The 27097-nt window shown below is 36.7% G+C and overlaps 1 protein-coding gene across 1 annotated transcript in view; it reads right to left on the bottom strand.

The window, feature by feature from the left end:
• LOC149782902 (b(0,+)-type amino acid transporter 1-like) overlaps positions 1–25912 on the bottom strand; it is a 46821-nt gene extending 20909 nt beyond the window's left edge. Inside the window, exon 1 of the mRNA XM_089935183.1 lies at positions 25721–25912. Within this exon, the coding sequence (XP_089791309.1) occupies positions 25721–25742 (22 nt within the window). The 5' untranslated portion in view covers positions 25743–25912. The remainder of the gene's footprint in view (positions 1–25720) is intronic.
• Positions 25913–27097: the final 1185 nt, after the last annotated feature.

The following is a 27097-nucleotide window of genomic DNA, read 5'->3' as shown; positions in this document are numbered from 1 at the left end:
AAAATTTCCTATAACGGTTTCATCGTTGACCGGTGAGGTAATGTACAAGAGTAAATATGATTCCCGTGGAGCACCAATAACTATTATCGATCATAACAGTCACGCCTGGACTGACTCGGTTAGGATATTTCCTCGAGATCGTGTTGTAAAGTATTATCCGGAATTGGAAAATGCTAGTGGTTCCACGAGCGGAAATGCAAGCATTTCTATGTTTGATTTTATTTATCATATAAGTAAAACCGATCCAGTGTCGGTGTGGTTATTCCGAAGTGACCTCGAGGGAGAGTTTGATCAGTTTGTGAAACCTAACGGGGAGGTATACAGAACGGCGGCATTACATCACGAAATGAAAAAACTCGCAGAAAAATATCATGCGACGAACACTGATACGTTACTGACGCAGTGTTTTACTGTCCCGGGTGTTGTCACGCATATAGCCCGAGAACGAAATTCATGGAGACCAACCCCGAAAAGTTTTCTCGAGGATATTCAACAGAGCTGTATCGAATACGGGCACGGTGGTTTGTGGAATACCCAGTATGATCACCGCGATATGATATCCGTGGATATGACGGCGTGTTATCCAGGAAGTTTTCTTGGGCGGGGGGAATGTAGTGAGTATTTTGCGCGGTTTGGTCATATTACAAGCTCGATGACAAGAGTAGCTGTTGACGGACCATTACCTGATTTTGACCTGACCGGGGTTGCTTGTGTGTCGTCGTTTAAACTCGCTACGGGTTTACATCCTGTGTGTTATGCTTGGTTTGGTAAACATTTCGTTGAGAAGCGATGGGCACCAATAGTGTTATTGCGATACATGCTTGACAGTCGAATACTGCTGTCGCTGACGGTCAGTACCGCGATTATATGCTATGATCGTCAAACTGAAGTTTGGTTGCCAACTCCGCAAGTCACCGTAGAAATTGAAAATTTCCGAGAATATCCAGAATCGTTTATCGACACTATCATCGAAAGAGCTCCTGGAAATAAAATTTCCCAAACTGATGAAAGCACAGCAAAAGATCTAGGACGAAGAATAATAGGAAAATTTACTCAAGGTGGAGCGTATGATCATAAACTACATCATAGTCGATTAATCATGGACGAGGCCGAATTGGATCTTATTGTCGCTGATGCCGCCACGAATAATACGTTTTGTACCCGCGAAGATGTGTTTTTGTCAAACGGGGAAAAATTAGGAACTGTTTTTAGTTATATCGACGGAGAATCATCTCAGTACACACATTTGAGATCTTCGATGCTAGCTTATGTATCAATAAACCTATTGTCGATGATTAATAGGTTTCCCGTTGACGCAGTGAGAGTTGCAACGGATTCATTCTATATCGATAAAAAACACTTAGCGGCGTTGAATAAGGTTATACCGAATGATCCATCGTGGGGTTCATGGAGAATAAAAAATGAAATGTTGCATGGATATTGTGAATCAGCTGATGTTGAAATCGAGGATGAATATCGCGGCGCAGAAATATCTGGGAAATTTTCAATTTCTACGACAACTTCGCTGCCGCCGGTGCACGATCCTGTTGTGAGACATAGAACAGTTTATCTCAACGGGGCTGGTGGTTCCGGTAAGACAACTCGCGCGATAGAATTATTTAGAAACTCTGACATGATTGTGCTAACACCCACACATAGACTTGCCAGGGAGATGCGACAACGGGATGTTAACGCGTGTACGTATCACAGTTTTTTCAAATACAGCGGCGGCACGTGGACTCCTACGCGAATGGGAACGAAGTATATCCCTGGAATAATAATCTGGGATGAGATAGACACTGTGCCGTTGGATACATTAAAACAGTTTCTGGATTGGTTGCTAAAGAAAAATACCGCAGTTGTTATGTGCGGCGATCATGGTCAACCACCGCCATTTACAGGTGAATCTCCACACACGTGGCTGAAAACTTTTGTAGATTATTATGAGGAAATAACTAACGATGTTAGAGCACTCGATGAAACGCTGAAAGAGTTTAAGGCGTTGATCAGGCTACAAACCAATAAAGTCCAGTGTGAGATAATGCGTGAAATAATTCCAGAGACGGAGCTGAGCGACTTTTGGGAAACGTGGAAACCAGGTGATTTAATTGTGGCAAGTAGAAAGATAGTCAGGGACACACTTCAGCAGCGGTTATTTCAGTTACATCAGAAGAAATTTCCCATGCTGGCAGTGCCGTTGTGTTATAGACCAGCTGATACGCGATTGCAGAATACCGACGTTGATATTCCAGGGCGCCTGACTGCGTCGGGTCCGGAAAAACAGAATTTAGTATTAAATGATATTGTCACAGTTGATATTGATGCTGTTGAACAGGCACTGAAAATGAGCAAATCCCCGTGGACGCTAGGATACGCTATGACCATCCACAGTTCGCAGGGACTAACTATTTCAGATACAACAGTTTGGATCGTTGATGATCGCATCGAGTGGTCAAATTTAGTTTATTTAGCCGTGTCAAGAGTAAGAAGGATAGGTCAGTTACGAAGAATTGTATTAGATGATGTTATCAACGACAGCATCAACAGATCAATCGCTGATGATACAATAAGAAAGAAATTAGCCGGTTACAAACAGAGCGACAAAAAAAATGGCAACGAGTTTGATCTCGACGAAACATTTATTATACAATTACAACAACAGCAGAATAATCACTGCGCGAGTTGTAATTGTTTATTGCTGTGGCAGTATTCGAAAAATAATCCAAGGCAATTTACCGTAGATAGAATAGATAGTAATCGCGGTCATACGCGTGAAAATGTGATGTTGACCTGTCTTGAGTGTAATCGACGCAGAGGTGCTGCTGCAGTTATTTAAGTGATCGAGGTGGTAATTGTGTATCCGCGGGGATCACCTGAAGTTGCTCGCGTGTGAACCCACGCTGAGGAGCAGTTGAATCTAATCTGTAGATTGCGTTTCTCCCAGTTGATCTGGTTATGCTGGATATCTTGTGTGTGGTAACACTCCATATAGGATCAGTTGCCCTTTTTTTTCCTCCTTCGAGTTCGCCGGGTTCGTATAAATACCTAACGGTGACATTACCCAGTAGTGGGGACGCTAGCGTCGTTGGCTGCGTTGAAACACGCTCACTGACGCGGGGTATATATTTTTTTGTGATTGCATTTACAGGTCTCATGTTTGTTGTTCTGGTAATTTCATTATTCAGTGCGGCTATCACGTTTGGCAGTCTTGCAACCCATTCACGAGATCTCGTATCGTAAATGAATTCCCTCGCGTACTGGTATCCGAATAATCTCTCAGCGAGTGTTCTATTAAATCGCTCAACAATTGCCTGATCCCGATGAATTTCAGTATGTCCTCGTCGTATGGTAACGTTATGCTGCTTTGTCAGTGATGACACCGCGCCCTGAAATTCTTTACCAGGATCAACTTGTAATAATCGTGGCCAGTTTAGAGGTCCTCGCTGATAAATTCGCGAAAACGCAGAGGCGACTTCGGACGCTGTTTTAGTCGCTAACGGTTCTGCTTCTTTGTATCTACTAGCAACATCAACTACTGTTAGCGCGTATTTGTATATTTTTCTGCGGACAGTATCATGAGGCAGGAATAGTATGTCAGCCTGATGAACTTCATTGGGGGTACTAACATCAAAATGTGCAAAGTTGATTTGTCGAGGTGGTGGTAGGTAGATTTGCCATATTGCTTGTTTTGACAGCCATTTTTTGGCAACCTCGCGTGTTACTGATGCCGCGTTGGCGAGTTTATTAATTGCTGAGTTACCTCTCCAGTATCCGATTGGGGAATAATAAATCGCTTGCATTTTTATTTAATTATCCAGCGCCTAATGCTAATTTAGATTTCATCGCTGATCTTACTAACCAATTAGCGAGTGACTCCTTAAATGATTTATTTTTTATGGCGCTTAGTGCATGAATTAATTTCACATCCGCGATATGCCTGTCTTGTAGATCTTTACTTCGATAAGCAACATCATGCATGTGACACGCTGCGTCGATAGCGTTTATCGGATACTCTCCCGGTTTTGGTTTAGACTGTTCATCAAGTCTGATATCTAGTCGTGTCCCTGGACCGCAGTAATTGTATCCTGGGAGATGCTTTTCTCCGGGATATTTAGCCCAAGGGGTACCTGGAAGTCGTCCGAGGGTTGCTGCGATGTCACCTCCGCTGACTTTGTCAGGCTTTTTTTTTGAAATCTAAATTTTTTTGTGCCACATTGCGCACACTTACCAGAAAGTGCTTGTCTGTTATTTTTTGTTGTAATGGTTGTTATGTCGTTTGTAGGGGTTCGTGCCTTACACTTCACACAATATAGATCCATAATTATTATTCCTTATATACAAATGGAGATCACTGATTTTTCTGCGACGCGAAGGAAAGAACCAGTCAAGCATAATTCAGTGCTACCAAACTCTATTAGGATGATCATCATAGGACCGTCAGGATCAGGTAAAACACAGCTGTTGCTGAACATGATAATGAAGTGGATGAAATGGGACAAACTATACTTGATAGCTCCGTCTGTGGATGATCAACGTTGTTATGATGTTATAAAAGATTTTAATGAGAGTGCAAAAGCGCTGAGTGAAGACGGCGAGGATGTTGTTGAATTTATAACTGATATTGAAGAAGCTCCGTCCGTGGAAGACCTTAACGGGGAAATAAATAACCTAGTAGTGTATGATGATGTGATGCTGGACAAGCAAAAAAATCCTGCAAGAATATTTTCACGAGGTCGTCATAAAAACACCGATGTCATTTATGTTACTCAACGTTACGCACAAATACCAAAAGTAATCAGGGATAACTGTAATCTTCTTGCTGTGTTTAATGGAGTTGATGTTCATACACTGAGAAATATTCATCAAACCTGGTGTAGCGGCGATATGGATATTAATAAGTTTAAGAATTTCTTTAGTCGCGCTCAAAGAAACCAGCACGGATTTGTGACAATAAATTTACACGACCCGCGTACACGATACCGCGTTGGCCTTGATACACTATTTGCGACATAAAAATGTTTTTCCTGGCGCGTTAACGCGCTCAACTTGGAAACTCATTTCGTAGAGCAGCAGAGGGGGCGCAAACTACACCTGATTTTTCAATGATACCTCACCGTGGAAATTATGTCGGATACGAGTCGGATTTATTGAAGTAACTCGCGTTATATCAGCGGAAATACAAAGCATTTCTGGAAATGCGAAGCATTTCTCAAGGACATTTTTTTTTGTCCTGTATTCTGAATAGAAGGGTTTATTTCGTCGAAATAAGCCCTCTATCGAGGAATAGTTTCCTGGAGGGGTTTATTGTAAAAATAGTTTCGGTCTGTTCGCCCCCTCTGCTGCTTGTGAGCTTATATCTTTTCAGGTAAAATGGGATGACTAACAAACTCAGTTTGTTAAAGGTGATATGAGACTTTAGCACCTTCTTCCAGAGCAAGATGATAGTTTGAATGGATGGTACAAAGGTACTAAATCCAATATCACCCTTGTACCTGAAACAATATGCTCCACTCAGCTAATTGTCAGGGAGTTATTATTAGGGTCAATGATCTGGGATTGAAATATTAAACTACAATACTTTAGTTAATTAACATAACATCAGAAAAAAATATTGAATGGCTTGGCTCATTACCAGATTACTAGCAAATTTCTCTCTGTGGATATCAAACAAATGTACCTGGAAAACGAAATGACATTTGCATTTAATGTTATAAGAAGCAACAAATCCACACTATTTAGGAACTTGAGGTCGTTGAAAAATATTTCAAGATTAAAATGAATATCAAGGTCTGCAGGACTTCTATTCTTGCATATGTACAAATACTATGATTTCAACAATCGTTAAATTCCTTTTAGATATGTAGAGAGTTGTGGTGTTTTCATAACTTTGTAAAATTCCTTTCTTATAGTTGTTGTAGTCTTACCAAAAATATAAACGAATTTAAAATGCACATGAATTTATAGTTTTGCGCATGAATGTCTATTTGGGTTTTTGTCGTTGCTTATTGTCCCGTGTGATAACCTTTCGTGATCAAAATTTCCCTCTGCTGTACTTCCATCTTGATCAAAACATTTGTTCGTTACCTTGTGATTGTCTTTTGATGATGTCTATTCATAATGTATTTAATCTAAATAGCTATTTTCTCAAATATTTTGAAATATCTTGAGGGGCAATGTAAATTTCATGTGTCTTTTTAGCAGATGCAAAATAAAACGATCATAATAAAATATAGTTCAAAATCTGCCTGGCAATACAGAGATCATAATAAGACATAGTTCAAAACCTGCCTGTCAATACAGAGATCATAATAAGATATAGTTCAAAATCTGTCTGGCAATACAGAGATCATAATAAGATATAGTTCAAAATCTGCCTGTCAATATAGAGATCATAATAAGATATAGTTCAAAATCTGTCTGGCAATACAGAGATCATAATAAGATATAGTTCAAAATCTGACTTGCAATACAGAGATCATAAGGAGATTCTGTTAGACTATTCCAGACAATGCAGCGATCATATTGGATTATACATGATCCTTAGCAGGAACTTTCAATATTAGTTTTCATAAAGATGTTTCAAGAGGATTGCAGAAATTGGTCAGATTATTAGATTAATACTTTTAGGCTGTGTTCAAGCTGAAGCGAACAATGCTACGCTTCGCAAGAATAAAGCAGAACAAAAAACGACAATCAAAACACCCAGAAAATGAACACAAACACACGAACACATTTATGTATAACAACCATTAAAAGTTAAAAAGTGGAGAAAGATCTGATGTATGTGTCAAGAAAAGAAAAATACAAAGATATAGTAACAGATTGGGGGATATGGGCTAACTTGTATAAAATTAATTACATTTCACGTGCTAAGACTAAAGTCACAGAGGTACTCATCCGTGAATTGCTCTTTGCCGACGATGCAGCCTTGACATCACACACGGAAGATGGACCTCAGCAGCTGGTATGCTGCCTCTCCCATGCATGTAAGGAATTTGGACTGACCATCAGTTTGAAGAAAACAAATGTCATGGCACAGGACACAGACTCCCCTCCCTCTGTCTCCATCGATGGGTACAATTTGGAAGTTGTCGAGAACTTCACATACCTCGGGTCTAACATCTCCAGCTCATTCTCCATTGATTCTGAGGTGGGCGGCAGGATTGCCAAGGCAGCAGCAGTGATGGCCAGACTTAACCAGAGGGTCTGGAACAACCCCAACCTCACAGAGAAGACCATACTGCGTGTCTACCAAGCGTGCGTGCTCAGCTCACTTCTCTACAGCAGCGAAACATGGACCACCTATGCAAGACACGAGAGGAAACTCAACAGCTTCCACCTGAGATGTCTGCTTCGCATTCTGCACATCCAGTGGCAGGACAAAGTACCCAACACAGAGGTTCTAGAACGCGCCAACATGAACAGCATGTTCTCCATACTCAGCGAGAGGCGCCTTCGCTGGCTCGGCCATGTCAAGAGAATGGACCCAGGTCGCATTCCCAAGGACCTGTTATATGGGGAGTTAGCAGAAGGTGCACGACCAACTGGACGACCACATCTGCGCTACAAAGATGTTTGCAAGAAGGATATGAAGACAGCAAACATCAATGTCAACGACTGGGAGAGCTGTGCAAACAACCGTTCCAGCTGGCGTCTAGCTGTCAGGCAGGGAGTTCAAAACGCAGAGGAAAAGAGAAGAATAAAGCAAGCTGAAAAGAGAGCTAAAAAGAAGGATAAGCAAAAGCGTACTTTGGAGCTATGCCATCGTCTCTCGTAGACGGACGGGTGCCAAGAGACATTTCACAACAGTGTGATATATATATTATGTCTTTAGGGATGGTACAAGAGATATATATGATGTAATCTACATCAGCCACAAAGTTGTTGAAATTATAGCAGTTGTATGTGATCCATTGTTTCAGAAGTTACATCTGAAATCACTAACTGTTTGCTGACAAAGAATCAAACTAACATATGTCAAAAAACTTAAAGAGAAGAAAATGCAACAATGAAAGGGAACTTGCCTCTAAAAAAGAAAACGGGACTTCCAGCTCCTGATGCAAGCGAAGCATGAGAAGAACACTGATGAGGATTAAGCATCTTTTATATTGAGATCGTTCGTGTCTTGAAAGAGGAGTTTTGTATTGATTTTAGTATTGTTTATTATTGCAATATAATGATCAGAATGTTAATATGATTATGGAAATATGAAACGTTTAAGGGTCGAAGCATGGTCATTTCTCCATCATAAGAATATTGATGCATATTATGTTTGTTTTTTTGTTAGCGGAGATACATTGGTGCGTTCATTTTATTAAGTTGCCGAATAAGAAAATGCATGCATATTGTCGAAAACCAAAACTTGGGGAAAAACTACCATCCGGAAAATTTTATACTAACACTCAACAAATGAGAAAACATGTTTCCAGCTGTATTTCATTGATTTTATTTTTGCTACATATTCTGACGCAATGGAACATTCATTCATGTGACACAAGGGACTGTTTCCTTCATAAATGCCTAAATATATTTAACCACAGACTGATCTTAACGTGCAAACTAGCCATTAAGCAGTATGTCTGATATTATTTGTCAAGGTATTGTAGTGACAAAAGGTGTTGTATGTTGTTTTTTTGTAATGCTTTTTTAACTGTAGCCTTTTGAATCCAGAGATGGGATAAAAAGGATGCTAATATAAAGTGTCTCCAGTTACCTGCCAGATTTGCAAATTTTATTAAAGGTAAAATGTCCTAACTGTAGATATTTTTGTACAAGCAATGAAAATAAAACAGAGAAGAAGTGAAATCGCAATTCACTTTAAGTAGGCAGTAGAAACTTATTTCACCACTGAATCAAACAGAAAGTATTTCTTTTACGAAAATATTACAAACTAATAAAACTAGAATTTATACATATTTTATAATTATCTCAAACATTCGAGGTCAAATACCTGAAAATGTGACAACATTCATTTTGCACCGTTCACCATTTAACTCTGTATTTAGGTCACTGGAATAGTCTCAACAATTTTGTATTCTATTATGTGATTTGTCAACGTGTTTCATCGGTTCTGTCACAGAGGCTTAGTATTGGAACTGAACGAGCACGACGTTTCAGGTAAACTTCTGAAATGGTTTTTAAACTATTGAAGTAATTGAAAATAAATGGTCTTTTCTCTTGATGCTTATTCATGAGAAACGACAATAACTGCTGCTCTACCACAATTATCCATTCTTCGACTTCTGTTGCTTCTAATTTACATATACGATATAGCCGATGGTATGAATTCTCTTACCCGTCTCTTTGCAGACGATTCATCTCTGCTTTATTGATTCCCCTACTGGGCGGAAATATAACTGCGCGTGAACGACGATCTAGTAAAGCTATATCAATGACCCAACTTTTATCAAGTGAAAAACACAACTATAAAGCAAATAAAGAGTGGTTACGTTTGTTTACTCACGAGAGATGAACAAATATGTCTGAACTTGTTTTTGAAAATACTGATCTGAAGTTCTTGTATTTTCGTCGTAATCTTTGAGTGCTACTTTTATTAATTATTAAATGGACTTATTATATTGATAACATTTCAAAACCAGCATTATCTCAAGCGCAAATCTTCAAAAACGTAAACACAAACGTAGCAGGCAAACTCGTATGTAAGCTGCATATAACTTATATCATACTCATTTCGGAATAAGCCTTTGTAATCTTAGATGGATGTTTGTCTACGGCCTGAGGAAAACGTTAAAAATGACAGCTTGAAGCGGGAAGAATAATTTTTGCATGACTTCAGAAATGCACCAGTGGACAATCTCTTTATTTTGAAACTGGGTTGGAATGTCAGCAATCTAGACGATAGAGACAAAACGTAATGACAATCTAAAATATTAAAAAGAAGCGAATTCCCGACTATGTGATTAAAATACTGCGTCCCATGTGCCCGAAGAAGCAAATTAAAATCTTAGACGTTCCATTAATAGTCATTTGCAATTTCAGGCTAGATTCTGATAACTCCTCTTTAATGCCCCCAATAGTGACCTCGTGGAATAATTCCGAACATGGAATGTCTTACCATGCTTTGAAATTTTTTTATGTCCTGTATTTTCTACCAGACTAAAATATGATTTACATATCAACTTATCATTATGGTTGTTGGGTCTACCAGCCAGATATATTTTATTCACATATCAACTTATCATTATGGTCGTTGGGTCAACCAGACTGAAATACGATTTACATGTCAACATATATTTCTCTGTTTTATTTACTCTAACGTGGTGTAGCACGTTTCAACAATTTACATAAGGGTTTAAAGATATTTTGAACATAAATGTTCAACTTTTTTCCAAATTTCATCTAGTTTGATCTATCAAATCAATGTTCATATCTATCTAAAACGTACTTGATTGCCTGTATACATGAACACTTAATGTCGTTAGCACAAGTTCCACTGCATAAAAAACACACGCATCGTCGATAGTATAGTTAAATTTTTCGTATCAGTTCAGGCTCTATTTTCGTAACCCATTTATGCAGTTTTATTTAGAAGTTCTTCTTGCAGCTTTTCCATACGCAATGTTAAATATTATTTCCTGTCAAATATCCACTTTGCACTTTCATTTATTCCTTGTTCAAATTCGCATTCGAAAAATCGAATAAAGTTCAATGATATTGCCCATTTCACGTATATTGAACTATAGCGACCTTATTCTTAAGTAAATTTGTCTATTATTAACTACCTCTCCCTCCAGAGTTGGATCTTTTCGTAAGTCCAATAGAATGCACATGTGTCGAACAATATGGAAGAATGAGTAGTTTTGGTTAAACAAGATTATATACCCCTTTACTTGACCAAAGTCGCAATTACTATTTTTTGAAAATACTATGTCACTTAATGGAATTTTCCATTCTAGAAGACTCTGAGGCCAGAATCAAGACTGTACCTTTAAATAAAATTAATGTAAACATCTTTGCAATAATACTGATCTGAATGTTTAATCCACACATGTGTTTTCGAGGTTCAGTCTGGGGCAGATCTAGAATTAAGTAAGAAAAGAAAACAACAAAAAATAAACTACAACAACATCCCTCCTCCGTGATATCTTGCTGTTACCTAATCTCGCAAGAAACCCAAACAATGGTATTTGCATCCTAGCAATAGCTCGTGAGATTTATCTCTGGATGCGTGTCTTATATAGGAAGAGAAAGTATGATCTAAAAATGCACACATAGATACAAGGCCAATTACTATTTCTTGCAGGCTTTTGAAAGGAATGATTGGTTTGGGCTTTATGGAGAAATCGTCCTTTCAGGAGCAAGATGAGTGAGCTGCTTGAGGTTCCTTTGTTTGACCCGGTTAATAATTACATCATTAATTATAATATCATTACATTGTTAATGGACGATATGTCAGTCACTTAAGTATGGTGAAACATAGTTTGTGGGCTTTATATCTAATTGCAAAATGTGAATGGGGCAGTCTAGGTTGCGGGTACAGTCAAGGTATAAACTTGAATTTATAAAAAGAAAATAAAACAGTAACCACACTGTTGTGCTACGCACGATTTGCTCCGTTGTTTGGGATCATACAGAATGTAACATTAGAGATTTGTAACTCTACATTCCATAAACTGGCGTGGATTGGCATGTTTACAGGTAGAGTCTGGGGTCTAATTGAGAACTAAGCAATAAAAGTAAAGAAACGGTAATTCAAGAAATCTCCCACCAACCCACTTATCCCTCTCCATGATATCGTGCTGACAGTTAATTCGCAAGGTAACAACCCCAAACAATTCATTGTCACCCAATCAGTTGATCCAGCTTTGTACCTCAACATTTGTATGTCGCTATGAGAGTCCTCTCTTTTAAGAGTGATCGCTACAGCTCTACAGTTGTTATTATAGTACATGATAAATGTGATATTGTAGTAGAAAGAGGACATGAATGAAGTATTGCACGAAACATGAAATCAATCCAAACAAAAGACCCGTCTCTTGAAGGCACTCGAACTGATATCTGGCCTGTATAGGTGGCAGCTTGTATAGTAACTAGATAATTAAAAAAAAAAAATTGTCAAAGCCAGATCAAGAAGAAAAGTAGGTCATAACAACAAGTTACTGTTTTTATCGGTCTTATTATATGTGATAAATGTAAATGCGCACATAAAATTGCAAGACGAGACATGCAACAGTTAGTTACAAATTGTGATTCAAGCGACAAAGAGCGTCTAGCTTACATTGTCAAATCATACACGATTGCTGTGTATTTTGTCTATAACTAACTTCAATGAGAGAGAGAGAGAGAGAGAGAGAGAGAGAGAGAGAGCAAACTTTGACCCGGTAAACATCCGAATAACCAATAATTTTCCGTTACGTAACAAATAACCTTCTTTATCTATTCGTAAAGAAAATAGCGGTTCAAAGCTGATTTACTCCTTGAAGAATACATTACTGTGCGTTAAAACGGTCTCAACACATCGGTGACAGTAATAACTAGTCTTTTACTACCACATAAGTTAACGTTAAAGTATCACGAATCTATAACAACTATTCACAACTCAGACTACACATTAGGCGAATTGTGACCAAATTATTAAAGTCACGCTTTATTTTTATTACATGTCACTACGTTTGACTTTCTTTAATCGTACAATAGTTGCCTTTTTTAAATTGAACATCATCTTAATTTCAAGGTTTTTCGACATTTTGAATCAGGAGAAAAAAAATTGATTCAGAGTAACATTTATGCCAATTTATAAAACAGTGCATCTAGAAGTGTCGCCCGTAAATTTTTCTGGTAACATCTTTGACGACAATTTGTAAGTATTGCAGTGAATGTCAGAGACATAGTTAAAGGCACGTACAACCAGATTGTTCGATTTAGTCTAATAATAGGTACACACTTGGTCCCAAAAATTAATTGCACATCGTTGATCAGTCGGTATTCAGATCACGTTGTAACAAATTTAAATTTACTGCATCCGAATCGGTATCATTTTGTACCGTGTTAAACACCATTCATACGGTCATAGTCTTTTGAAGGAAATGCTAATTTTCGAGATCACATTAACTCCACTCCCACTTCATCCCTATTTAATTCAGCGAAGTACCCAAGAATTCGCAACTGGTCCAAACGTTGCATATTGAGCTAAGGTGTAGTAGTTAACATTATCCGCAGAAGAAAGCGCAACCATTAGATTACATCGAAAATAATACAGTTATCATAAAAATCAAGCGTTATCATTAGATTGCAGTGAAAATGAGACAATTATAATACAAGGCAAGCTTTACAATCAGCGGTTCATTTTGATTACATGACACACACCTTAAGTAACGAAAATGTTCCATCGTGCGTGTGTGTGTGTGTGTGCGCGCGTGTGTGTGCGTGTGTGTGTGTGTGTGTGAGAGAGAGAGAGAGATAGAGTTGTGCACTTTTATAACCATTGTAATAATAATTTCTAAAGATATTAAACTAACAATTTTAAGTGAACATTGGGAGTCATGGGAGTGAACAGCAATGGTCGTTCACAACGGATAAATTATTTCAACCTAATGCAAACAAGAATGTTGTAAACGGCCCACTATACGCCCGCCAGGTCAAGCTACCTTGCAGACACCAATTATTTTATTTTAGTATCAATTACCTTAACGTTTGACCTATTCGCCCATATTAGAGTTTTCCTTATCTCGAATGTAAGTCATCCACGATGGTTGGTCCAAGTCAGTGATATAAGTAAAAATATCGTTCAGTTACTGTTTGTATTCTTAGAGTTATCATCACATTGTCCTTTGAACGTTTGACCCTAAACTCAAAGGCCTTTATTTTGTTACAACTCTATGATCTTAAACTAACAGCAAGGAGCGAAAACTAACATGTTTTGTAAAATTCAACAAACAACTTACTTAGAATAGAAACTGAAACTGTAAAAGAACTAAGCAGTATTGTGAATTAAATCCCAAAGAGTCATATACGTTCAATCACATTTGTAAACACACAGAGTTTCAAATGAATTCCGATGTTGTTCCGAATAAATTGTCAATGATGTGCCAATAGCTTCGAATGTGCAACGTGCCAACAGTCTTGATGTATCACAATGATAAAATCCATAATGTACTTGCATGAGTTCACTATAATACCAAAATAGTGATCTAGTCATAAAAGTATTAATGAACACTTTGTAATTCCAGTGAATAATTTAAATAACAAAATCTTCTCAAAATATTAACTGAAACACAATTTAAATTCATTCCTCTAATATGTAACAAAATTTTGAAGTAAAAGATATAAAGAAAGAAAGCTATGACGCAATAAAAGAACCAAGATGTAGATCAACTTCCTTTCTAAAGCATTTAATGTTGTCAACAAGATCACGAATATCCGATCGTCTTGGTGGCCTGGTGGTTAGAGCGTCCGCCTCGGAAGCGGGAGGTCGTGGGTTCGAACACCGGCCGAGTCATACCAAAGACTTTCAAAAATGGTACTAACAGTTTCCTCGCTTGGCGCTGAGCATTAAGAGGTTAGTGTTAGGACTGGTCGGCCTGGTGTCAGGATTTATAACGTGACTGGGTGTGACATCATGCTACATGTTTGCGGCAAAATGGCGCAGTGCTAGACATCACAATAAACTGCCACACTGCCGACATTGTAGCTATATGACTGAAAAATTGTTAAAGCTACGTTAAAAATCATAATCATACACACTCATGAATTTCCAAGTGAAAAGGTAATGTCTTAACCTCAGATACAAGTAATGTCCTTAAATCAGATACAAGTAAACACGTTTATCTCCATTAATAATGATCTGAATATTTAATTTGTAATTACAGAGAAAAAATAACATTATATTATGGTGTTTACAAAATAAATGTCAATAGTTAGGTAGGCCCTTAACTCGGTTACTGACCAAGGTTAATCAATCACACAATATAGATATGCATAACACACAATCATGGCGACAAGACAACAAAGAGTACAAATTAAACACACACAACAATTTCTTATCACAAATGCAAGCTATTTACAAAGTTTTATGAATTTGCATGATATGCAAAAAGTTAAGTTATTATGTAGAAACAGCTTTCTTTCTTTAGGTATATATATATTACTCGCAGACGAATGTATGACTACTATACTACGTTGCCTGCAACGTTAAAAATATTAAAATCGCGGTACATTGTATAGCTAATCGAATTGTGGTCAAAAATATAATTTATTTACAGCACATTAGGTCATTGTAAAAATAAAGTTCTGTTAAATCGCTATTTTTACGAACCATCTGATAATAGGATTCAGGATGAGGTGAACTTACGAAAAGAGGTGTGTGAATAGTGAATTTAATCATCTGTACTTGATGGTTAAAAAAATCCAATACTGGTTTTTCCCACGAAACAAAATATGTTCAGTGTGTTTTTAATAGCAAGTCTGATGTGCCTGAGTAAAATCTGCAATTCAATATATCAGCCAAATAATAACTTTGTAAAGCTAGCCCTTGTGTGATTACATCGTAATTCCAATTGTCTACTACAAGAACAGAAAAATAATATATCGCATTTCCTTTCGAACGAATGTATCAGAAAGGGTGAGTTCTGATTTTCTCACCCATGTGACAGAGAAATCTTGCTATTTTGCTAAACTTAGTTTTCTTATCTCAGTCTAGTCATCTCAGACATGTCGTCTCAGTCAAGGTGTCCATGCGCTCAGAACTACTTTAAAATAAAAGAAACCCTTGTTGTCATCTGCTTTGCCTGACGTAGTTGTTTTAAAATCAAACGACAACAACAACAAATATATAACAAAAACATAGGAACCTAAGGTCAATCCATCTTTGAGAACACACCATACAAAAACCTTTCGAGAGAGACAAAGACACACGTATACGATGTCGAGCTTTTTGGAATTATGCTAGTTTGTTTCACGCAGCATGGTCAGTTTTATCCTATATGCAGACCTGGCTCAGTACATTTTCGGGTCAACGTCATTAAAGGTATCTAAAGCTACCTAACTAGTTTTAAAAACTTCGTGTGAAACAAATCATATACTGTTAGCTACATTTAATGACGCTGACCTGAAAATTGACTGCTAAAGATAGGATAAAATTCTCAATGCTGTGTGAAATGAACTACGACCGAAAACACTGATCCATGCAAATAGACTATAGACCTATACACTTCATAGCCTTCCAACTCTCGTAACAACTACGGAAAACTTAGTAACAGCCAGAAAAGTGTTATATAAAACATACTTTATTCTAATTTTGTTAAACATCTCCATTGTGACCCAGTTGAACCAAAAATACCTACATTATTTAATGACAAATAATGCACTTACCAGCCAGAAGGAATCATTTATCCGTCAACACATTGATCCATAAGCAAATTTCACTGTATCACTTGCCACATTTCCAAGACAGAAAAATAAAATTTCAAAGAATCCGTTAACTTGAAAGTGTAGCACATGGTTATCCGCTATGGTCCGTATTTGGAGGGTCCTTTATACACGGGGAAAATTTTACAATCAATATTAAGGAAAACACAAGTATGTCACAGAGAGTTGCACTTCCTCCAAAGAAAAGGATATATATATATATATATATATATATATATATATATATATATATATATATATATATATATATATATATATATATATATATATATATATATATATATATATATATATACGATACAGTAGAACTACAGAAGAGCTGAATACCCGGTATCGTTTCAATATTTACAATATAACTTTTCAAAATTGGAACTGATAAAAATGAAACAGTTTCTTGTAATAATTATTAATTATATCACGTCGATTTTATATAACAAACATACATTAAATGCGATAATACCTCATTACTATGCCACATTTTATGTTGTTATGTTTCTTTGCTCACGCGTATAACGGTCACGTCACATCCCTCATTAACTAATTTGTATTAATGAACCACATGTAAACATTTGAACGTGAATTATATTACACTAGTGAAGAGTTCTTTTACTTTAAAGAAAAATATTGGGTGAGAAAAATAATCTACGTTGGGGTTTGGACCGAGACAATGAAATCCCAGTCGCGAGGTTACATTATATGTCTCCCCACTCGGCAAACCTCGTGGGGAGACAAATAATGTAACCCCATGACTTTGACTTCCTTATCTCTGTCCAAACCCCAACATAGATTCTATATGTAACGCGTTCGCTTTATGACGTGTTCTTGCAAGCAGATCGTCCTCACTCTCTTTCTGACGTGTTCTTGCAAGTAGGGGGTCCTCAGATATGTCACCGGTGCGGACATTTTTAATTTCATTGATTAAAAATCCTATTATGTGAAGAGATTAAGTGAATATGAATGTGGAAACTAAAGTATCGATTAACTAAAAGAGATTAAAAACTATTTTCAATTAGCAATATTATTGTAGATTATATATATTTCATTTACCTGGCCCCATTTTCACAAAACATGTCAAATTCATTTTCCTCAACTGAGACATTTTAACAGCTTTCCCTTTGCTTGGTTGGTAACAATAATTTTATCTGATAATATTCATTGTACACCATGATCAAAGTACACTAATAAAATTCTAATTTCTCCTTCAAGGAGCATTGCATTATTGATAAGGACATTTCGAGGATTTCCTCAGATTTAAGGAAATACCCAATTCTTGTTTTCAATATTAAATAGAAATCCGTATCTTAAATTAAAAAACTAAAAGTGATTTTACAATGTGTTTCTCTGACAAAGATATTGATATTGTCAGAAGAATCATAAGCAGGTAAAGAAACATTGTGATAATTTTAGTGAAATCTGGGTATGCTATTTGGTCCATTTACGTTTAGGATGACTATTAACTTTGTTGAGCTAGAACGTTGAGGTGTTTAGGTTTCTTGCTTGGCCTCACAGTTGAGAAATCAATCCACCGTAGACATAAATTGCTTTTATTTTTTATTTTTCAGATTTGCGAGGAAAGGTCGAGGTTGTTATTCATGGTCTCTCCATCATCTGGAATAACCTATGAATCTGAACTTGCGTGCCGGAATCCATGTAAATTCTTCGTAAAATCATCCCTCGGAATGGAATTATTATATTCATGGACAGGATCTCCCAAAGCGGACATTATTTTGGAAAAGACTACAACTAAACGTTTGCACTATTAATTTATTAAGTGTAATACTGGTTTTCGATACGAGAAGACCCCCACCCCTAACGAGAAAAAATAACCACCGGCAGTAGCTCATGTTAAGCATAGTATGATCTTCGATTCAGAAGCAAGAATGAAACTGAATAAAAATAGAATTTTCTTTTCAGCATAAATACCTGTTACATTTCATCGTGTGGTAATCTACCGGTCCAATCCAAGACGATAATACCTTTTGATGAACTAAAATAGATATTCATCATTATCATCCTCCTCGATAAAAGGACACCAGTGTCAATAGCATTATAAACAAGATATGCTACACAAGCGACCATATAATTCAACATTGTCAATCGGGGAAAAATCTGCAAAGAAAAAAGTTGCTCTGCCAGGGAATCAAACGTTATCGTGAGTTTGTTAACATACTATAGTTGACATGTTTCCAACAGGTTAAAGAGAATAGTCTACCAGAACTATATGTTATGAAGCATTTGTCTTGATTTCTAGATAGAAATGAGTGTGTGTGTGTGTGTGTGTGTGTGTGTGTGTGTGTGTGTGTGTGATTTAGATTTTTAACGTAACTTTAACAATTTTGGTCATATAGCTAAGATGTCTGCATTGTAGCAATTCATAGTGATGTCTAGCACTGGGGCATGATGCCGCAGACATGTAGCATGATGTCCCACCCAGTCACATTATCCTGATACCAGCCGATCAGTTTTAACACTAACCTCATAATGCTGAGAGGCAAGCGAGACAGCTGTTAGTACCATTTTTATAAGTCTTTGGTATGACTCAGCCGAAGTTCGAACCCGCGACCTCCCCCATCCGAGGTGGACTCTCAAATCACTTAGGCCACTGTGAGTGGTAGATAGAAACGAATAACTTATTTCACACTGCGTAGATTGTGCAATCAGAGGATACTATCGATTACTTTTCGTCCATGATTCCACATAACACGCATGGGGGTTGGGGGTTGGTGGGGCAAACCTTATGTTACTGCATTAGAATGCAAGACTGAGCATGTACCATGTTAATTTTAGATTCATACACCTATGTATGTATAACAAGGATAAATATACACTCATATACGAGACTCACTACGTCCGTTTATTGTTAATTGTTATAAATACATATCATTGTCGAAGCAGACGTACGAAGTCTCTGATATTGCCCGATGTTGTAATTGGGGTCAGTTACCCAATTCCACGAGATTTGTTATTATTGACCTATACAACCACTGAGTTTCTCAGTCCTGTACCTGTAATTTACTGAAGGCAATGTCAATAAAAAAAATCTTTTATTACACTCAAGTTTCAACGCGTACAATATGAAGTAAAATCTTAGTATTTTACTTTGCATGCATGCGCATCAATCGTGGACAAAATGTCACTTTGCATGCATGTACATCAGGGATGAATGATATGTCACTTTGCATGCATGTACATCAGGGATGAATGATATATCACTTTGCATGCATGTACATCAGGGATGAATGATATGTCACTTTGCATGCATGTACATCAGGGATGAATGATATGTCACTTTGCATGCATGTACATCAGGGATGAATGATATATCAATTTGCATGCATGTACATCAGGGATGAATGATGTATCACTTTGCATGCATGTACATCAGGGATGAATGATATATCACTTTGCATGCGTGTACATAAGCCATGGATATGTAACTTTGCATGCGTGTACATCAGGGATTTCATTTCTTAAAATGACAACCTTCTGAGAATTCAATAATTCTTTAAACTTTTATACAGTTGGTGTGACAGGGAATCGTTTCAGTAGTCGTTGCCTTTCTCTGTTCATCGAAATAGTTACATTAAAAGGGATAATGAAATTCATCACCCACGCAGTTTTGCACGCAAAGTGTGCACAATCATTCATGTCTACGCAAATTTTCACATCTTCCCTTCTTTGTGGGTATTTTTTTTTTTACGTGTTCAAACTTTTATTATACCTGTCTTATATTGTTTTGATAAGTTTTTCAACAAATAATGTTTAAATTTTAATTTCGTTTTAAAAATCCTATGTGTATAAGTTTTGTCGAGTTAGTAGTGGATAATTCCAATGTTTGTGTAAATTGATCATGAAGTCTTTCCTTGAAGATTGTATCTAGCCAGGATTTATTTGGAATATTTGGATTAATGCAAAATAAATTGAAACCCAGTTTCCGATAAAATATTATGAATGGCCTATATTATTATCACTATTACAACCCTTCAATAGTCCCAAATACATCATATAAGATACGTTTTTTGTTTACCATTAACGAGAGTAACCCAAGAGCCAACCATTCTCTTTTACATTTGTACCAAACTCAACATATAGCATAAACATGATTGTGGATTGTTTTTAAACTGTTTGCACGTGCTTAAAAACGTCTAAATGATTCCGTTACATCATATCTCATTTTTCAAAACGTCAGATCTCAATTGCGTACGTAAGAATTGAAACTATTGTCATTGCGAAAAAGCTTAAGATAACAGTCAACAGACAAATTAATTAAAATTTAATGATTTTTTTTAAAGAAGGTACATATGTTTCCTGGCTTGTCTTATTAGGTTCTTAATTTCCAATAAAGATCTACCATTTTTTGGCGTGAACCAGTGTACTCCAAATGTCCTAATTTTAAACTTCACATTTTGTTTATTTTTACATTTCCCCAAAACGATAACTTTCATTTTGCTTGTGTTAATTGTAAATTTATATTTTTGCAGTAATTACAAAGTACGTCATGGTTATCTTGCATTTCGATTGGATTATCCGAATGTACGACGTTATCGTCTGCACAGAGTGGAATAAATAGTTCTAGATGTCTTAATATATCTTCACCCAGTAAATCAACTGCAGTGTGTGTGTGTGTGTGTGTGTGTGTGTGTGATTTGGATTTTTAACGTAGCTGTAATAATTTTTCTGTCATATCGCTACGATGTCTGCAGTGTGGCAGTTTTTAGTGATGTATAGCACTGGGGCATCATGTCGCAGACATGTAGCGTGATGTCCCACCCAGTCACATATTCCTGACACCAGGCCGACCTGTCCTAACACTAAATTCGTAATGCTGAGCGCCAAGCGAGGAAGCTTTTGTAAGTCTTTGGTATGACTCGGCCGGGGATCGAACCCACGACCTCCCGCCAACTGCAGTGTAATTGGGGGAATTAGAGCACAAAACTGACTTCTGATGTTATTTAGATACGTGGAAAATTATACAAGAGAAGGATTTTTAACTTGTATAACCCCTTGATTGCAAGTCAATATCTCTGATTTCTTCCCATTGTGGAAGATACGAACTTTTGCATCCATACACACGTTCATTGTCATCTTGAAATTTTACATTTATACCACTATTCATGAATTTTCTCCATAAGCTAACTCTTCATACCCTGACATTAAAAATTTACAAAATTGGAAAACAATATTTATATCGTCTATTTAAAAGTTCTATTAAGGAATACAAGGACCATACTATTATCAGTTGTGGACTATCATTTACAAAACAACGTGCCGTATTCTTTTAGAGAAAGCAAAAGTCTATTGTCAAGACGAGCAGTAGATACCTTACTAATACAACGCTGTGGAGTAATAACCTGTAATTTGTAACATCTGATTTATCTTCCTTATTTTTATACATGGATTTGATCAGCCTTGTGCTCCAGCTTCATGGAACAACAAACATGAGCCATATACTGGTATACTGCCATGTTTACACAATGCACCCAACTGGGCGTGACGTCTCGAGAACCATATATAGCGGAAGCTCCATTCCCACCTCTCAGCTCCAGGGGACTGGGATTACACACTATAAGGATTAAATGCAAATACTGCTTTACATTTTCAAAAATCGTTACAGCGTATTGTAATGTAGTGTAACATTTGATTTTGTCTTGACACATACATCAGAAACCATGACCGAACATTTTACTCTCGATCATCCTACACGTGTTTAAATCAAATATAGTTTCTACTAAAACAAACCTTGTCTTAGGGGGTCACCTCTGTGAAAAGGACAAATACTCAGAAAAGACAATGCTTATAAACCCCCTTTTTCTAATTTCGCTTACATATTTAATCTTGATATGGAAGCAACCTGTCCACAAAGTACACAATGTGTCAGGATCTCTTGATGGACTTTTACTAATGGGGTTTCTTGAGTATCATCCTTTTCTGTGAGTTACTGTTCCTAGATGTGACCAAATGCACATCAGTGCTCACTCACAAATGATGCAGGTACCATTAACTAAGAGCGTCTGTGATCAACAGTTGAGATACAGTTAGCTTCGTTGAATACAATAGCAAAACAAAGTCAATTAAACGTAACAGACAGATGCAGAAAGATATACTACATGTAATTTTTGACCAGCTAAAACAAGTTTCATGTGCAATTTTGGTTGCTCCCTCAAAGCTATGAATTCGGTCCTTACTAGAGGCTGTAAATGTACAAGAATTTAAAGGCATGTAATTATTAATAAAAGAAAACAAAAGCATCTTTGCACAACCAGGAGAAAAGTACATGATTTCACACAATCAAGCTTAAGTTGGAACATTATTAGATGTTGGTATCTTGGGGATAAAAGTGGATTTTCAATCCATGTTAGTATATAGTAGATAAAAGCGGATACCCAATTAAAGTTACTATTTTGTGGATTGAGTTTTCAATGAATGAGGATTACCCTATTCAAATTCAAAGACTTTTATCTTCTCTTTTGACAAGATCCATGGTGTCTGTTTCCATGATCAATTATTACATCGGGGTGAAATAAAGCAAGTGTCTAGATAAATACGAGTGGGACAAAATCTTAATTTAATTAATTCAAAAGTATCGGATTCCAGCTGTAATTATCACACGAAGGAAACATCAGCATATGCACATGAAGGAAACTCCAGGACTCGCATTTTTGAAATTATATGAACATGAAACTCAACTTCACGTCAGATTAAATCAAGGTGAGGACTTTTAGTCATTCTACCCAAAATAAAGGTGAAGCTGTATGAATCAAAGGATTTATAATAATTATATTTGCCAATTAACAGGCAACATGTCAGTAATGTAGAAATTTTATCAATATTTGAATTAAGCTTGTTGAGCCTCGTTCTAAAAAAGAAAATCTTGCGAATGCGCGACCAGAAATTAAAGAAATCGATCAATTACCACTTAAATTCTATTCTGGAGCAGAACAGACGATTTATGACTTCTTCAGCGATCATAGCTAGCTGTGGGGACTTGAAGATCGCTTTGAGTTTGCTTCTGGCATAGATTTATACTTTTATAACGGTAAAGCTGTAAATGTACGAGATTACATTTCTTTACATACGACTTCCTCATTGGTTCTAAATATTACAAAGACCGTCAAATGTAAGAGTAAACGTGCCTGGTAGTATTGGATCGCAGAAAATAGAGCAAGAAAAATGTATAACTCTTTAAACCTCTGTTTTATCGCGAGAACCGAATGTCACATATCGGAGAACCTCAGCCAAGTATGTCACATTTGTTGGCAACTAAGATACAACGCGTGTTGTCAAATACACTCGCAAGTATTGTAACGTTAACTGGGTCTTGTTGGAACTAATTGATGGAGAAACGAAAAGATCGTGACAGGCATTCACAATTATCGAATCTTGTAGGGAGCTGTCTAACTCAATAAATGAGAGCATCCAGATAGAATTAGAGCTTTCTTGGGTTCGTGTTCCGGTTCACTGATGTCCTATTCATCCGTGAACACTCCTCTCTTTTCAACCCCTCCAAAAGACAACAGCAAAACCAAACAGTCCATTTCAGACGACATCTCTGTTTTAGGCATCACATTATCAGTAAGCTTCTTTTTTATGTTGATGGTACAATACTGAAACAATGCCAGAATGTTTGATTCAGTGAAAGATATAGTGTCGGGCAGTATGGTCAAGCAGCCATCAGTCGTACCAGCAATCGAACCCAAATAACTCAAGAGGCAATTACAATTTAAAATAACAGTGAAACAAACAGTTGAAATTAGGCTAAGAAAAGTGACAGCTAGCTAAAAAGGTAAACCAGAATCGACTGAAATAAATTAATTTCAATATTAACCTTAACTCCTTGTGAAAAGATTGGCAGGACAATGCACTAAAATAACATAAATAAGAAAACCAAAGCACATAGAAGACAGTAAAATAAAATAAAAGATAAAACAAAACATCACAAGTTCATTAATTGACTGAAACAGTTGTACATCGCTCCCTTAACATGTACTTCTTTGAAATTACTAATAAGAGGATGAAGAGAGCGTGCGGTATATTAGATCTAATGTTTTTTTTTTACACATCTCTAATTTTGGAATGGTTTTACTTTTCAAAGTAAAACAATATTTCTTTTAGGACTGGTTTTCTAAACTTCATATATACTACTTGACTCTAAAAGTGAATGGTGCACACGGCATGCACGAGTATATAGAACTGTGTGCTCTACAATATTTAACTATCTTTCTCATCTTCCATCAGAGAGAGGTAGATTATAATGCTTGGAGTGTATGATGCATGGTGTCTATTTTACCAATGAGACCAGGTCACTTTTCCGTTCAAAATGAATGCGTAGAAAATGAAGTTTGTTGGGGGTCGGGTGTACACAGAATCGTGCAAAACAAACGCTTTTAAACAAATTGCATGAATAAACGAAAATAAAAATAATTTACTTCAAAAAATTAATCTTACTGATATATTACAAAAACATGATTTTCAAATATATTGTAATTAGATATATTTATCTATCATACCTTATTGGGCAAAATACGCCGGAAACTTAGCTGCGTAAGAACAACCGTCACAGTGACCTGCTTTTCAATTTCAAGTGATTACATGTACGTTTTGTATATACATTCATGACATTTTATGACTGTGTTCACATTTGAAATTATGAGAAGCAGAAGGTAAATGTACATGTACTTGTCACGCTTCACTGAATATTACCATTCTTTCCATTTACTTGTGGCTCAGTTTCCTAGACTGTTGCAATACGACCATGAAATCTGATGTGTGTTCAAATTTATCACTTATATTAGCATTCGTTAAAAGTAAAGTGTGGTTTTAGTGACCTACGTTTCTTACCAAAGTGACTATGCTGTGGTTTGGGATTATGTACCACAGAAGCAAAATTTACATCTAAAATAATTCCTGTTGCTTCATTCTTAGCACATACCTTCACATTTTTGTCATTATTGTGTGCAAGAAGAGACACATCTCCAATCTGTACTGATTTCGTAAACGGAAAATACAGTAATAACTCTGTTTCGTCCAATATTACACTCAGAACATCTCTTGGTATTTGTTTTTGTTCTCTCTCTGTGCGTGTGCGTGTGTGTACGTGTGCACGCTAAGTAAACAAAGACAGACATCAAAAGTAGGATCATATCGTTGGGCGTATTAGGACCTGAAAAAATTCTTTCTACTGCTAGTTGCATCTTTAAAAAAAGACAGAAAAGAAAACAATACTCTCAGCTCTGACGGTTCAGTAGTCTGAAATTCTACTTTACAACTGCATTGTCTTTTCCTGTTGTCTAGAATGCCTTTATGTTCAGAGAGTCTTTGTAGCTTCAATACTTACCCTTCGGCACATTTTCCGTCATTGTTGATGGAAAATATCTGGTACACCCTCCAAAAAGAAGCACATGAAATAGGTAACTGTTGATCTTTGTGAGATTAACAAAAAGAATAAAATGAAATGGCTTCGACTGCCGTTATCTCGCCATAAATACCAGAGTAGACACACAAACACAAACACGATTAGGCCGAGGCCTCAATACCGATATACCACTTTAGATGAGATACCTACATGTACCTTTGATTTCAGCAGCAAAATTATTCATGATTGGTTTTATGTTTAGGCAGTTACTTTCTGAATGGTTAAGTACGTTATTTAAAACTGCATATAGTTTAAATGCATTTAGGTACATGCGATAATTTTTAAAATTGTTATTACTATTATTTACAAGGAACAGTGCGCGGAATACTAGCATATTGAGTGTACGTATGAAACCAACACATAAATAGTATACGTAGCAGTTTCCAAACAAGGTCAACGTATTTGCTATATTAGAAATTTTATGCACTAAATTGTAAATTGTATGCACTATGTTACAGTCCTTCGCAGTGTCACCTAGCCTGGATATCGTCAATTCAGTCTCAGACCTGGGTTATGTTACAATGTGGGGAGGATGAGTAACCTCCCCACCCGCTTATGGTGTTTGGTTATCGTTATCTAGGAAATGATCGACTACGGTGTTATAGCCCGGATCGAGTAATCAATCAAATAAAATATGAAATTATGGGAGGGAATAACAGAGATCTGAGCAGAGATTTATAATAGTGCAACACAAGCCCCACCACCTATGTAATATACAAAAATTTAATCAGTTACATAAACAAAATGAAATTGAACATGACATTTGAATGATTCATTTTCTCTGAGAAATAGAGTTACAAAATTTGTGCGAAATTCAATTAGCCGTTCTGTTACACATAAAACAAATTTCATCATAGGTCGGCATTGCCCCGCCTCTCCCCTCTTCGGGTCATCAGCCATTTTGGTTGTAGACTTTGTTTTCTTTTCACTGTGCAGAATAAGTATGGATATATATTTATCTTGTGTTTCCGAGCCCGAGCCCGCTTATCATCAGATAATTTCCTCTGTATCTTATCTGGTTTCGGTTCTCTCAAATTTCCAGACCACCTGTTCCATCGACGATTTTTTTTAAAAACGAAAAGTACTTTTTACTTATCAAGGACCCATCTTCCCCATTCGGCATAAAATCTCGGACCGGCTTATATGTGAGATTACTTTAAAATCCTAAATTTTGTCTGAGAAACCATTTCACCATCGTTTATCTTCGCAAGTCAGGATTATTTTGTCTAACCTCCAAAAAACAAAAAATGAACACTACCATCGAAGTCAGGATAATCCTCTCTAGACTGCCTTTATTAA

The sequence above is a fragment of the Sinohyriopsis cumingii genome, chromosome 15 (genome assembly GCF_028554795.1).
Source record: "Sinohyriopsis cumingii isolate HCF-2022 chromosome 15, ASM2855479v2, whole genome shotgun sequence".
Taxonomy (NCBI): domain Eukaryota; kingdom Metazoa; phylum Mollusca; class Bivalvia; order Unionida; family Unionidae; genus Sinohyriopsis; species Sinohyriopsis cumingii.
The sequence above is the reverse complement of the archived record's forward strand: the minus strand, read 5'-3'. Positions and strand labels throughout refer to the sequence as shown.